Source organism: Pinus tabuliformis, chromosome X, assembly GCF_031772625.1.
Source record: "Pinus tabuliformis cultivar Carrire ecotype Pingquan chromosome X, CPIR1, whole genome shotgun sequence".
NCBI lineage: Eukaryota > Viridiplantae > Streptophyta > Pinopsida > Pinales > Pinaceae > Pinus > Pinus tabuliformis.
The window spans coordinates 82,454,095-82,469,811 of record NC_142308.1 but is presented as its reverse complement, the minus strand read 5'-3'; the positions used below and the strand labels follow the sequence as shown (position 1 = coordinate 82,469,811).

Sequence of the window (15,717 nt, the reverse complement as noted above, 5' to 3'; positions counted from 1 at the left end):
GAAAATTATTACCTATATTTGACCAGCAAATCATTCCATAACAAGAAATTTACCTGTCAAATTCCATCTCTACCCCGGAGACAATGACAGGATGTGCACATAGTTTCCGTAGGACCTGAGGGGATGTTGTAGCCGGATAGGTGGAATTGAATCCCATGCCTCGAGCTCCCTGCGAGACAATGACAGGATGTGAAACATCACATAGTTTCTGGGCGCAAAAGTTTTCCGATGATAAACCATTCCGATAACAGTTGGAATTTGGATTCCTCTTTACTCGTCATATAATTTTTTTTTTACGTTTTAGGTCTTTATTCTTCCCTTCAAGAAACGTTATGTTTAAAATTTTTCCCTTCAAGAGTGATGCTTTTATAATAAATTAACCCTTTACCAATAAAGGTTTCATTAAAAAATTACCTTTCAATAACACAATTATGTTACAAATTTTCACATATTTATGATAAGATAAGAAAAAACAAAATGACCATAACAAACAAATGACTTATTGAATTCTGAATCTTGGTTTGAAATTATATGGAACACTCACAATAAAATATTCATAACTCTGAAATCAAATGTCCTAGACCAGGACATGCCATAGCATTTGTATATATAAGATATGACTAAGGAGATCTTATGTGACATATAAGATGACCAACAAAGTAAAACTATAAGATGGTCTATCCCTTCCATCCAATCATAATCACATGGAATCAATATGGAGGTCCACCATGGAGAGTTTGAAGTCAAGCAAGCACAATGTATTAAAAGTGTTTTAATATTTCATAAGTGGTGGTAGATGTTGTTCTTCATGAGCCGATCTTTCAGAGCTTTTAAGTGATATGTTGAGACACTAAAGATCTGGTGCAGACTGTAGTTGAAGCGACACTTCCATTGTTCCACAGGTGACACGTGACATATGATAACTTTCATAAGTGAGTGTTATTGACACTGTGACAGACCCCCCGCCCAAATAAGCCAATAAAGATGGGTGGTGAATACACTCAGAGAGAGCAAGTGGCAACAAGCAGGATTGTGGTCCAAATTCATTATGACAAGGAAGAGGTTTTGTGCTTTCAGCTACGTGATGCTTTGGGCTACGTAGGTTCGATGATGCACTAGAACACTCAAGAAATGATTGTTTGTTTCATTCAAGTGGGATTGTTAATGATTTTTGCATAAGAGATAAATGGATGTTCATTGGATTTCAAGGAAACTATTTGGACTTTGATTCTAATCCAACTTACCCTGGTCAAATGAACAAATTGTGATTGATTGAATGACATTCCTTCCAAGGAGTATGAAATATGTATGTTTTTTCCCCTTTTCCCTAAGGTGAACATAGTGAACGTCTAGGTGACACCTACGAGAATTAAATCATACTAGATCGAGCACCTGATGAGATCTCATCATGAAAAAAATATTTTAAACCAAGCCAAATTTGTTATGTTGTGAGCATATTATGTGTGTGTGTGTGTGTGTGCGTGAATATGAATGACAATATTTGATATAAAGTCTTTGTAGACTAGATGTTTATTAATCACTTATTTTTGTGGACATATATTTAAGGAGACTAGGAAATAACCTTTGTTGAATGGTCTCATATCCATTTTATGTGGTTGTATGTTCTTATGCTATAGGTGCTTTTGCACAAGTTGGATGTATTTTAATTCCTACTTGAATGAAAATATGTTTTTCCTTCTTTGTGTGCACATTCAAATTCACTAGAGAGCTCCCTTCAATTCAAATGATCCACTCACATGCACCTCAAGTTGCATCAACAAGGAAAGGAATCAATCAAAGGTGAAAGGGGGTTAAATAGATTTACCCATGAAAAATTGAAATCTTGCAATATTAATGGCACAAAAGCAAATAGAGAAATACTAAGAATGTGAAGTCTAGGAGTAAAAATGCACAAAATCTTTATCTACAAGTTTATAATTTCTATTTGTAATAATTCTTAAAGCATAAAAAGAGCCAAACAAAGGTCATTTCTAGATAGTTTTGTCGAAAAGGTTTCCAAAGTAAGGTATCTACATTATCATCATGTTTACAATTGAGTTCTTCAACACCATTTCTACATTTATTAATTTTAATAAATGGTTTCTAGTGATGTTTTAGATTCATTTCCTTCTTATGGTCAAATTTTACAATTAATAAATTGATTTTTAATTTATTTAAAGTACCCCTTTCATAAAACACAAACAATGACATTAGTTAAATATATACACAGTTTTTACAAATTTTATAAACACATTTATAAAAGAATTGTGTTTATAAAGTGGAATTGTTGACAATTTTTTTTTAGGTCTAGAGTATGTCTTAAAATTGTTTTTGTTTGGCTAAGAGTTTGAGTTTATGAGACATAAAGAAACAAGTTGATGGACGTAGAAGTAGAGGCATTTGGTAAGAGTGAAAACCAGACCCAAACCACTAGTAGGGTAATTCCAGGGTCGTGATTTTTTGGAATAACTATGATGAGTCAGCTTGCATCTTGCATTATGGATGACCTTTCTGGAATAACTATGATGAGTCAACTTGCATCTTACATTATGGATGACCCCTAGGGATGATTATCCATAATATGAGTTTGACAATTGAATTATAATCTTTTTTCCCAATATGTTAAAAAAAAACTAGATAGAAAATATTAAAATATTGTGGAGAACAATTGGCTATTGTTTTAACTAAAACATCATAAAGAAAACATACTAATTTTCCCTAATATGTTAAAAAAGGAAAAAGTAGACAAAATATTAAATTACTATGGAGAGCAATTCACTAAATATATTTCAAATATGTTTTTAACTAAATCATAAAGAAAACAAGAATTGTGTTTATTAAATTCTAATTGTTTAATGTTTGAGAGATTTTTAAACATACTAAATTGATTTATACATTGAAAAAAGTGATTTAAACAACACAAAACTACAATTTCATTAAAAAATAGATTACTAAATTCCAACAAACAAAAATTAAATAGTTAATAATAATCGTCATATAAAATTTTAAAAAATACACATATAAAATAAACATTTTTCTAAATTTTAATTTTTTATATCAAACACAAAATAACTCAAAATAATCCCAATATAAAATTTTAACTCATATATATAAATAAACACTTTTCTAAATTTAAATTTAGTATACCACCACATAAAAAAATATTATATCTATTAATAAATTCAAACCAAAACTAACAAATAGCATTAAAAAATAATGATTAATGAGAAGTTCAATTCTTTAATGGTAAATATGATCTTTAATGCTAAATATGATCCAGTGTTATTTAAGCTTTTTAAAACGTAAACCAATTAATTTATATGGAAATCATATTGTGTACTTATTATAAAATGTAAGTGTAAACCATACCAATAGATTTACATTTACATTGAGTTAATTCATAATGAAAACTCACCTTAAGTTCAAATCTTAGACTATGACATCCACTGATAATCAAACACTGCCCCCACTAAGAGTATAGGACATACAAGAATTTCTTATTCAGGGTAGAGACTCGTATTCTATTCTGAGATCGCGAAGTTTCTAGTATCGATGTGATGACTCCGGAAAAATGTAAATGTGGGAATTTTACTGTGGTAAGAGATAGAGTTGAAAGTTTGTTGTCTTTTATTTTACAAAAAAGAAAAAAACAAAACTCTAATCATATTATCTTATTGGTGAATTTAAATATATTGGAAATATATATTTCTTGGAATGCTGGCAGCTTCTGAAAGGAGGATTTAAAAAAAAATAAAAAATAAAAACAGTTATGAAAACTGACTGAAACTACCCTCCCAAACGGGGAAAAAGTCCTGGGTAGTGAGAGGAGGAATTCTGTGCTGTGGGGACAGACAGAAGGATTCCAGAAAAAAAATAACAAGAAACTGGTTAAGTCTGGTAAGGACCAGATGACCAGGCACAAGGTGCATGTATCTTGTTGAGGGCTGTAGGCCTGCAAGATAGCTCGGGGGGAGAATCCAGTCTTAGCGATGGATCTCAAGGTTGGGTGGTTAAGAGCGAATATGGATTGCAGGTGAATTTTCTGAAGTGCCTATTCACAACACTGGCGAACCAGGTACGAGTTAGCAATGAAGAGAAATTAGTTCAGTAATGAATGTTGACCACACTGCAGATAAAATTTACAGTAGTCGACAATTTAGACCCTTGTAACATATATCTTCCTTTGATATCATATTGCTTAGTATATTTGTATCAGGTGAACATTTCTATTAAAATGTCAGAATATTTAAATGCTAGACAATTATAAAAGAGATAACCAGTGCGCTAAGGGTAGTTCAAAATAAAGAAAGCATATAAGAATTTAACACGGACCAGAACACCGTGGTGGGTATTCAAGCAGTTAAGTATACCAAGAAAACGACTGGAATATCTTAAGTTCCTGTGCAAAGGAAAGCCAAAGACCATAAATTTCTTTTCCATTAGAGCACAGACAGAAGTACGCCAACTGAATACCATTAAACAAATCATATAACTAACAAACTTCAGAGTTGAGAATCTTAACGAAACTGTGACTGCAAGAGGAAATGTATAACCAGACGATTAGACCCATAGAGCAAACTGCCACCGATAAGAGTAAACGCTACGAAACTGTTGTATAACAGTGAAATCAATTGCAGATAACCGAAACGGTACTAAGAAGTAAACATTTCAAGAACGAATGCAACCACTGGAGGTGTTCAACCGTGGCTGTGAACACGGCCGCGTAGATAACCACAGGTGTAATCATACAATCAACAGACAATATGCATATGTATGCGCTGTAACAATACCATAAAACTTGTTATAACCTAAACTCAGCAACAACTGGTAATGAAGCATTTCGCCACTGCATGAATAGGATTTAAACCGAAGAATAGTAAGAAAAGGAACCGCTAGCATTATTGAGATGATTTTACTATATATATAAGTAGATCGAAATTCCATACCGTTCACGGAGACGGACATAACATTTAACTATATCAGAATGACAAACGACATTATCAAATGGGCATACTGCAACCGTCCAAGAAGGACCAGGAATAAATTAGCAACATAGAACGCAAGATGATTAAGAGCGAAGGTCTGAAAACGTAAACATTGAAATATATATATTCAAAAAATCAAAATATGTGTTCATTTGTCCAGATAAAAATATCCTTAACCAGCAAGGCCCGACACAGCGGCCAGTTCAACAAATGTCTTCACATATATATACAACAGAGGCATAAAATGCCTAAAAACACAGGAAGGCAAGATTGCCCCCAAATCGATCAACTGCTGTACGAGATTTAGGCACAGGAGAAATCTGCCTGTAGCTCATAGCTCAACAGGGTAGGTCGAAAACGTAAAACCCTGAGAATAGGAAAACACATGCAAGCCATGAGGATCTCCTCTGGAAATTCCTCGTCTGGTATATAACGGAAGAAAAACAGCACAAATAGGAAACATGCGGTAATATTCACAGTCCTTTGGCACACCATGGACAGAGTAATCCTTGGACTTCGCACCCGGTAAAAGGGTCGACTGCTTACCTGGAAGGAGACGAAGGAGTCGAGACGCTGGCTCTGTCATCCCGCAAGCGGTAGGGGGGTTTGTAACGAGCCTCATCTGCACACAACCGTAACGAAAACTACCAGTCAGTGTGAGCTTTCAAACAGTAACAACCACATTCTAAACGCATGTAAGACCTGAGCCGAGTTGAAGATATATAGCCTGTAGCAAACGACTGAGTCGAAAGGCAGAAAACCATTAAAAGTAAACTGAGTATGGTACCTGTACAAAGCCCTTGAAGGGCAAACTTAAGACCTCGGAGCTGTAGACAAAGTTCAGGGGCGGCGTTGAATGAGAAACGAACCCGGTGCTTGAATGACCAGAGGGGTGCCGAGAGGCCCTCTTGTTCCAAATGAACCTCAGGCACGTTCTAAGGGGTTTATGTATGACCCCCAAACCCTTAAACATTTTCCAGCCCTCCGATCTGAGCAATAGATCTCCGCCGTTGAAGTAGCGCGGGAATCCAAAGCGTGAAGGCCAAGAGTGCAGAAACCAACGAGTCACATGGCCAAGCGGGTGAGCCATGCCACCTGTCGAAACGCTGACAAGAGAAATAAATGCTGCCAACAACTCAACGCCGGAAAGGGCTACGGGTCGGACATAACGTTTTTCTGATTGCCGTTCAACACACATGTCACCCATGCAGTCAAGCCAACCTTAAGTCAATGAGCTGTATAAACGTTAAACATTTATCATAGGTCCGAAATATATCACCACATTGCAGTTGTGTAATTGTTAAATCGCGCAGTGAAGATTATGGTAGAAGTTGAGTTTTATAATAAAGTTACCATTTGTTTCATTTAATTTTTTTTTATATTATACAGGGGTGTGACAATCGATGTCTCCGGATAAGATATTAAGAATGTTTTCAAAATATTATAAGCACTGAAAAACATTGTTTAGATAATCTTCGGAAAAATCACATAACCAATCTTTTGTCGACGCGTTTCGAACCAACCAGTGTGGTTCATCGTCAGGACAAAAACCAACCAGTGTGGTTCATCGTACCACACTGGTTGGTTCGAAAAGCGTCGACAAAAGATTGGTTATGTGATTTTGCTGAAGATTATCTAAACAATGTTATGAATCACAGAAGTCTAAATTCCTTAAACACTGAAAAACACGTTCTTCAGTCTTCAAACCACGTCATGCCAAACGGTCATTTAAAAATTTTCAACATATTTAACGGCTAAAATGGCCTCTGACGAGCAAAATGCCCGTCAAATTCCAACCCTGATTCTGATATAAGTCTTCAAGGTCAGAGGTGGGCTCACACTGCCAGGCAAGTAGGTTGTGCGAATGTGCAATCGGGACAAGGGAAAATAAAATTATCACACGGTACTGGACATAGTGCGCGCCAAGGAAAGACACAAAAACGCTGCTCCTGAAATTGTTATATATTTTCACGGCCTACTTTGAACTTTGTATTCGCCAGAGGTGGCTCGTTTGATGATTGGTGAAATTATGGCGATATCTTTATACATTAACCTCTCGCGCGTGTCTGATTCAGTGAGTCTGTTGAACTGTTCCTTCGGCAGTGCAGGTCTGCTGCTGCTGCTTGGTCTGGACGCATGGATGTCAAAGAAGAAAAAAACCCATTGGATTCTGGGGGACTCTCTCGTCCTCGGAGCTCTTACTCTTCAGCTGCTGGGATTTTTGTACCTCCCTATCACGGATCCCGTTTCATGCCCAGACAATTCTATGTATTGTTGCGTGGACCAAAATTTACAGAAGGAAAATAGCAATAACCAACTCCTGAATCTGGGCGGAAGAATCCTGATGTGCGTCTTTTTTGGAATCTTGTTATCCGATGTTGCCCGATCCCGCCACAGGAACGTTTGGAGCGACATGTTGGCGTTGTCTATCAGCGCCAGCGGCGTGCTCATTCATCTGTTTTCCGAGATATATATGATACGCATGGAGAGTGGTCATGGAGATTATTATTCCTATATCGACGAGAGGAAATGGGGATCGATTGATTGGATTAAGGTATCGAATATAATCGTTTTCGCTTCTATTGTGCTGCTCGTTCTTTTTCTGGGCTGTGCGGCTTTAGCCGGCCAGAGTATTCAGGAGTTTGTGGCTCAACGAATTCGGTTGGTCCTATTCCGGACAGAGTACCAAAACCCCAAATTTGTGGTTCCGTGGGAAGCAGTCGAAGAGCACGCTCTGCGCTCATGGATCGCGGTACGGACGCACCAGCCCCAGTACATCATCGCCCGATCAGTCCTGAGCTCCTCCATCGGTTTCCTCGTCACGGTTTGCATCGCGGTTTCTTCCGTGGCATCTGTGAAGTACGGATACACATTCGTGAAAGATGAATTCGACTCGTTGAGGGTCACGGCTCTCGCCCTGCAATGGATTTTCATCTTGTCAGGGTGGGCAATCGTCTGCTGGAGATGGCTCACGGCCGTTGTCTACTACCCAAGACTTATGGGTACCAAGGGTTTAAGTCTCCGGGAATATTTTCGCGTCGAGGATTTCTGGAAAACAGCGATCCTAGAGATGGAAGAAGATTTCAAGGAATTGGATGGAGAATCGATCTATAGGTCTAGCTATATGAAGAAATTGCTGATCATGTTTGCTAAGAAACTCCGCCTGTACAAGCTCTTGCCCATTTTGCTTTGTCTACAGGTTTTTCTAGTACTTTTGAGCAAATTTTGTTGGCTGATTTCAGAGATGCTTTTCTCTAATCGCTACATGCGGAGGCTTCTGATGGGTCGGGTTTGCCATGTTGAGTTTTCGGTGGTCTATAATCTGCACAACAACCGTGAAGTCACAGGACCAGGAAATCCTGGCGATTTCGTCAAATACTCGGAGGTTGTGATGCACATGCCCGAAGAGAATCCTGCAGGAGTGTGGATAGCCAATCGGAAATCTATCAAGGATATGAAGGCGCGGCTGAGAAAAGGGGAAATCGATGGCAAAAATTGCAAAGCTCTGATTTCTTTGTTGGAAAAAACAGGAACACGGAAGTTTAGTTTTGCGGAGCCGTTTATAAGGAAAGAAGGGAATTTCAACTTGGAGAAGAGTTCTTCTAAGATGATGGTCGTTTCCCTACTCACGATTGTCATCGAATTCTCTGCGTTTTATGAGGGCTCTGGTGGCTCTTTTGCTGGTCCTTCCACGGATACAGTGAATGACTGCATACAGGCATGCTGCGAGGCATGGAAAATCATAGACCTAGTGGAAAATTCTAATACTGAAGCCGTACTGGTGAACAAGCAAGCCGACAAACTATTCCGTGGTTTGAAAGAATCGCGCAAATGGTTCGGCCTAGATCTCCCTATTAACAACTTCCAAGCTAGAACTGTCGAGGCGGCCAAAAGTGCCCTCCAGGTGCTCGCAGACAAAGGAAAACAAACTGCAAACATTGGTAATGAATCCAAGAATTGGAAGGCAGTAATCGCAGGTAATAGCTTGTCCATGCTGTGTGAAATAATGAAAAATAATTCGGTTAACGTGCAAGAACTGTTGGATGGAATACAAAGTTCACTGGCCGATGTGATTAGGAGTTGTATGTTTAAAATGGGAGAGATTATCGTGACTGAGAGCAGGTCGTGGGCAGAGGAGTTCATGGAGGAGAAATTATGGGATGCGTTCTACGAAGCGGGAAGGGCCAAGGGAGTAACTCAACAGCTGCAAGTCCGAGGGCTTAGATTTGGAAGGCAACTTGAAAAGCTACACTCATTTTAACCCGAGAAACAAAATAATTCCCAAATTAGCCGATTGTTACATCTTGCTCAAAAGTGTAATCCTATGTGTCTATGGGACGAAAAACTCCTATGGTGGAATTAACTACTAAGCCCTCATTTCTTAATCCTCTGATGTTTTTGGTTGATATCATGGGAATGAGGTTAAGTTATTGTGTTTTGAAATGAAATGGTGATGTATTTTTTTTTGGTTTTCATCTATAAAGATTGAATTTTCAATCTTATTGTTTACATGATATAAAATATTATGAGAATTATCAATTAAATTGTTTTTTAAGTTAATTTTTCAACTTTCTTAATTTGAATTTCAAACTTTAGTTTACATGATGTGTTATATAAATGTTGAAAAAATATTATAACCAGATGTAATATAAATGTTAAAAAAATATTACTAGCATTTGCATCTTATGTTGCAAAGGAAACGTCGTTAAGGCATAGAGTGGGGAAGAATAGCGACATGTGAATGGGCATTGTTGAAAGCAAGGGTGGATGATAATGTGTATTCTGAAAATGGATATTTTGTTATGGTCAACCTAATGCATTCATTAATTAGATGACAACGAAAAAGTTTCGAGCCCAGGTTAAACCAACACAGATCTTTTCTACAAGACTGAAATTGCCTAAATGATTCCTCAATCAATGGAAATAACCATTTCCCTCCTCTGATACCTAAAATACATTGTAGGAAACTGATTTTTCAAGTAACTTAATATAACTAGCAATTGCCCCAAAAAGTGCAAAGAGAGGCCGATTATAGACAAGTTTTTTTATGTATAAAGTGTTGAGAATGGAGGATCTCGGATTAGACTTTAGTTGGACCCCGTTGGTCTGGGAGATGTATCATGTGTTAACATTTGTGCATATTATGGGTATAAAGTTTGTTATGATGATGGAGATTATTTTCAACCAGTGGTGGGTTCGCAACGGCTTTTGTGAATGCCTTGGGTAAGATTCCATCTTCTGGATAATGGAAATTCCAGTGTCCATTTAGTCTATACTAGAGTACAATGATTGTTGGCAAAGCTAAAGAAATTGTCATCAATGTATAGAGCCAACGTAACTCGTAGTCATCAGTGTTTATCCATACAAGGCTATGATTATAGGTACCAGCCATTTGAGCAGGCAGTCGATGTATTTGCTAAATAGGGATCATGTTATCCTCGTGGAGTTATTGGTTGTGCTTAGAAAATATAAAGTAGGACTAAGCATCGACTATCTAGCTGGATGGAATTTTTGATAAGCGCTGGCCAATTTTTATCTATTGTGTAATCATCCAAAACATAGAGGCTAACCCAAGTGGATGCTTCAGTGGAAATTGTGTGGCCCTTGCATTATCTAGGTCCTATAGAAGCAAATATCATAACTTAATTTTAGAGCATATTATGCTTCTCAGCAGAGGGATCAGTGATGCCTTTGAATCAATTACCTCATTGGCATTTGCAGCTACTAGCATTTGAATAATGTAGACCTGGGTAAATATTCTTAATTATATGAAGACGATAACACTTTGCAGCTGCAACTGTGAACAATAGGTGATTCCTCCTGTAATCTGTGGAATTTTAAGGCATTGAGTATTAAATAACTGGTAGATGATTGTTTTTTAGTTTTCATATTGTCATTGTAATGCGAACATTTTGTCTTGGAAATTTTTACAGTTGCTTCTGATCATTCCAAAATTTCAATAATATTTGAATTACATGAAAGTATTTTTCTATTCGAGTAACACCATGGGTTAATTATTTCGTTGTCTCCACAGCTTAAGATGCCTTGGTATTTTTTTGTTTGTTTTAATATATTTATTAATTTGTGGTGGATATGAAATGGGTATATACTATATAGTATTGGGATATTTATCTGTGAAGTATCCGTTACAATTCCTCTATTAAATAAATTATATTATTATAGTACGTTGGTTGTCTGGCCAGTTGAATGAAGATGACATCTCCAAATAAAATGTATGCAGCTCTGTGAAGTTCTATGCCGAAATGTGCCATCTAAAAGATTCATTATTTTATCATTAAAAAAACATAATTCATTATTTTATTGTGTAAATGCCATAATTTCCGTTAAAAATGGGACAATCATCCACTGAATAACTGGAATTATAAGCCTCTCTTCAATTCTATTTTTTGGGAGCTCCAGAAAGTGGTCGCATTGCTGCAATTGTATGTAGAATTGATGCAATATTTTCTTATTCAAAGGTTGAAACAACCCTTTTTTCACAGAAAGTAGAGTAGATCTATGGACAGTATTGTAATTGGTGTACACTTGGATAAAGTATATATTGGGATGGATTTTGGAAGACGCATCTAGCACATTTTTTACTGTACTAGGGAATTTCATTAATAATATAAATATGCACAAAAATATTTACAGAGACCTCGGCAGAATCCGTTAGCTTGAGACTTTCAGGACAGTTTGATCGAACAATGTTAGGTTGAGAGACTTTGAGGACATTTTTGATAATTCAACGTTCATGTAAACCTGGAAAATGGCTTTCAAAAGAGCAAATGCTTAAGTTGCGATCAATTTTGCATTTTAGAGAAAACAATTGTATATACCTGTGTTGTATTTGTAACATTTTTTTTTAGCAGTAATGGTTATGTTTTGCATTAGGAGAGGGTTGTAGTTGAACTGGTCAGTGGTGTAATACAAACACGGACCGCAACCTTCACATAAAATAGTCATAGCCAGTTTCAAGCTATTCTGCTCTGGTCGATTCTACATATCAAGCAGGTATACTGCCCGTGGCGACAAAAAAATTACACTACAATGTGGATAAAATATTCGAAGAAAATAAAAAACATTGTACTGGAGGGACATCAGTGTTCAAACCCCCTCGGCCACTAAAACTGCTGCTTGGTTAAGAGCTTGTGTTTTTGGACCTAAAGAAATAGGTTAATGGCCTAAGAGCTTGTGTTTTTGGACCTAAAGAAACAGGTTAATGGCCCAAGAAGCTCACCAAGCAGACGGGGCTTAAATGATCATTTCAGAAGCAAGTATCGTGAAAAGGAGAGGGGAAGAATGCCTGTATATGGTTCTATATCATCAGAATCCAGGGTACCTAGAGGTCAAACTTTTAGGAACACTGAAACAAGGACAGATGCCAGAAATTTTGTTGGGCCTAAGACTCTCGCACAAATCAAACAAGAAAAGAATCGTGAGAGTAGTGAAGAACCTTCTACTGCACAATCAACAGAGCATGGATCCTCACAGAATCCCTTTATGAAGAGTCCAGACAAACATAGACAAAACCTTCCTTGGGAAGGAAGGAAGATGGGATTGGACAAGGTAATTAGTGTTTCAGGTGGGGAACAAGAGTTTCAAGCTCCAAAGCCATTAAGTGATATTCTGAAGAAAAAACGGAAAGTGACTCAAGAAAATGGTGACAATGAAGGAAATATACCTACAGAAGGGCAGGGTCAAGCCATTCAGAGTTTCAATTTGAGCAAGGGAAATGATGGCTTGCCACCACCTGAAAAAGATGTTGAAGAGGGAGAACTTCCAGTTGGTGACAGTGATACATCTGAACTGCCCACTTTTACTCCTGGGGTGGATGACACTGAGGCATCCAATGACGTGGATACTCTTGTAGAAGACAAACCATCAGCCTTTTCAAATAGAGCAAAGCCTGTTGTAGTGGATGACCAGGAAGATGCAGTAATGAATGATGTTGTTCACAGCAATGAAGATGAAGATGTTGACCATGAAGAGTATGATTTGGAACATGCAGAGAATGAGGACAATGAAGAGTGGGAAAGGAATGAAGATGAGCAAGAAGATGAAGACTTTCTAGAAGATGATGATGACAACGACTTTGCTAGGAAGCTTGGTGGCATCTTCTCTTGATTTGTGACTTGTATTAAAAGATCTATTGAAAGTTGTTTGCAAATCTGTGCATGTATTGGCAAGCACAATGGTGGTTTTCTATTGTAGTTTTGCTTGGAATGTCAGTGTAAAATGCCAATTTCATGTGTTGCTTGACATGATTTTCTCGCAGCTATTCAAGATAATTGTTTCTTTTGTCTCTACTGAATCTTGTTAATGATGATACAGATCCTATTTGTTTAATATTATAGAGGAGCATATGCAGAAGCAAATATCATAACTTAATTTTAGAGCATATTATGCTTCTCAGCAGAGGGATCAATGATGCCTTTGAATCAATTACCTCATTGGCCTTTGCAGCTACTAGCATTTGAATAATGTAGACTTTGGTAAATATTCTTAATTATATGAAGACGATAACACTTTGTAGCTGCAACTGTGAACAGTAGGTGATTCCTCCTGTAATCTGCGGAATTTTAAGGCATTGAGTATTAAATAACTGGCAGATGATTGTTTTTTAGTTTTCATATTGTCATTGTAATGTGAACATTTTGTCTTGGAAATTTTTACAGTTGCTTCTGATCATTCCAAAATTTCAATAATATTTGAATTACATGAAAGTATTTTTCTATTCGAGTAACACCATGGGTTAATTATTTCGATGTCTCCATAGCTGAAGATACCTTGGTATTTTTTTATTGTTTTAATATATAATAAATTTGTGGTGGATATAAAATGGGTATATACTATATAGTATTGGGATATTTATGGTTTTTCATGTTCTGTAAAAGAAATTGTTGCATTTGAAGTTGTTCGTGAAGTATGCTTAGTGCCCTCCAGGAGCTCGCAGACAAAGGAAAACAAACTGCAAACACTGGTTATGAATCCAAGAATTGGAAGGCAGTAATCGCAGGTAATAGCTTGTCCATGCTCTGTGAAAGAATGAAAAATAATTCGGTTAATGTGCATGAACTGTTGGATGGAATACAAAGTTCACTGGCCGATGTGATTAGGAGTTGTATGTTTAAAATGGGAGAGATTATAGTGACTGAGAGCAGGTCGTGGGCAGAGGAGTTCATGGAGGAGAAATTATGGGATGCATTCTACGAAGCGGGAAGGGCCAAGGGAGTAACTCAACAGCTGCAAGTCCGAGGGCTTAGATTTGGAAGGCAACTTGAAAAGCTACACTCATTTTAACACGAGAAACAAAATAATTCCCAAATTAGCCGATTGTTACATCTTGCTCAAAAGTGTAATCCTATGTGTCTATGGGACGAAAAACTCCTATGGTGGAATTAACTACTAAGCCCTCATTTATTAATCCTCTATTGTTTTTGGTTGATATCATGGGAATGAGGTTAAGTTATTGTGTTTTGAAATGAAATAGTGATGTATTTTTTTTGGTTTTCATCTATAAAGATTGAATTTTCAATCTTATTGTTTACATAATATAAAATATTATGAGAATTATCAATTAAATTGTTTTTTAAGTTAATTTTTCAACTTTCTTAATTTGAATTTCATACTTTAGTTTACATGATGTGTTATATAAATGTTAAAAAAATATTATAACTAGATGTAATATAAACGTTAAAAAAATATTATAAGTAGATGTAATGATTATAATTTTAATAATTGTATTTTTGTTTGTGCTTTTTACACTGAGACTCAAAACTACGCACTATTACAAATTCACAATCCCAAATGTTTCATTTGGCTAGGAAATAAAAAATGATTGTGATTTTGTAGCTATCTCAAAATGGTTAAGTTTTTGTATTGCTTGTGGAGTATGTGTTTATGCCTGATTAATCCACCCGTTGTTGATTGGAAAAACGAATGACTGGTAATTTATAGTATTTATTCTGGAATTTGCATCTTTCGTGGAAATTGTGTTGAGTATTGTTCATCAAATTTTCTTTTTATGATTGAAGAATATGAACTCCCGACCTATGTATGATCGTCATGAATGAAATTATGATTATATTGCTCCGGGACGTTTACCAATATCGGTGATCGAAGATTCGAGAATTAAAACAATTAAAAGTTTAACTTGTCTGTCCGAAGGAACTATGGACGAACATTCTGACCGATTAAAGAATTTCTACCAATTCTTCAGATTCAGTTTGGATTCGATTAGAGAGCACTGATGGATCAAGACCATACCTTTTTTCCGGATGGATCATAAATAAGGATCAGGATATTTATAATTTGATTAAGAATGTCACATGTATTATTGATCAGAGTCTATTATCAACCAACGGAATTATAGACCAGTTCATGTAATTCCCAGATCCATTGAAATACAAATATCTCAATCCGATTAGGTATGTGGATAAGGTCACCTTTTTTTTAGTGAATGCGATCATGAGTCAGAATATTGGAAATTCTCGCGCACATAATGAATCCACCTGGATATCTTTTTCGTCTAATAAGTATGATGAGAAGTATAATTCTATTCCTGATCTTATAATAGAAGATCATTAGATAATGGAAAATAAAAAACTAAATATAACTTTTGTATCTGAGAAGATAAAGGTATAAGGGGTTGATCTATTATGCTCGAGCATACACTTATTCGAGTTCGAGGTGCTTTCTTCATTATCTATTGGTATTACGAGTCGAAACA

The 15,717-nt window shown here is 36.5% G+C and overlaps 2 protein-coding genes across 2 annotated transcripts; both read left to right on the top strand.

Annotated features, from left to right (window-relative positions):
* The first annotated feature begins 7,014 nt into the window (after positions 1-7,014).
* Positions 7,015-9,246, top strand: LOC149138472 (uncharacterized). Its single transcript, XM_089450364.1, has one exon. It carries the CDS (start codon positions 7,015-7,017, stop codon positions 9,244-9,246), a length of 2,232 nt encoding a protein of 743 aa, XP_089306490.1.
* A 3,041-nt stretch (positions 9,247-12,287) lies between these two features.
* LOC149138471 (uncharacterized) lies at positions 12,288-13,112 on the top strand. Its single transcript, XM_089450363.1, has one exon. The coding sequence runs from the start codon at positions 12,288-12,290 to the stop codon at positions 13,110-13,112; it is 825 nt and encodes a 274-aa protein (XP_089306489.1).
* The last annotated feature ends 2,605 nt before the right edge of the window (positions 13,113-15,717 follow it).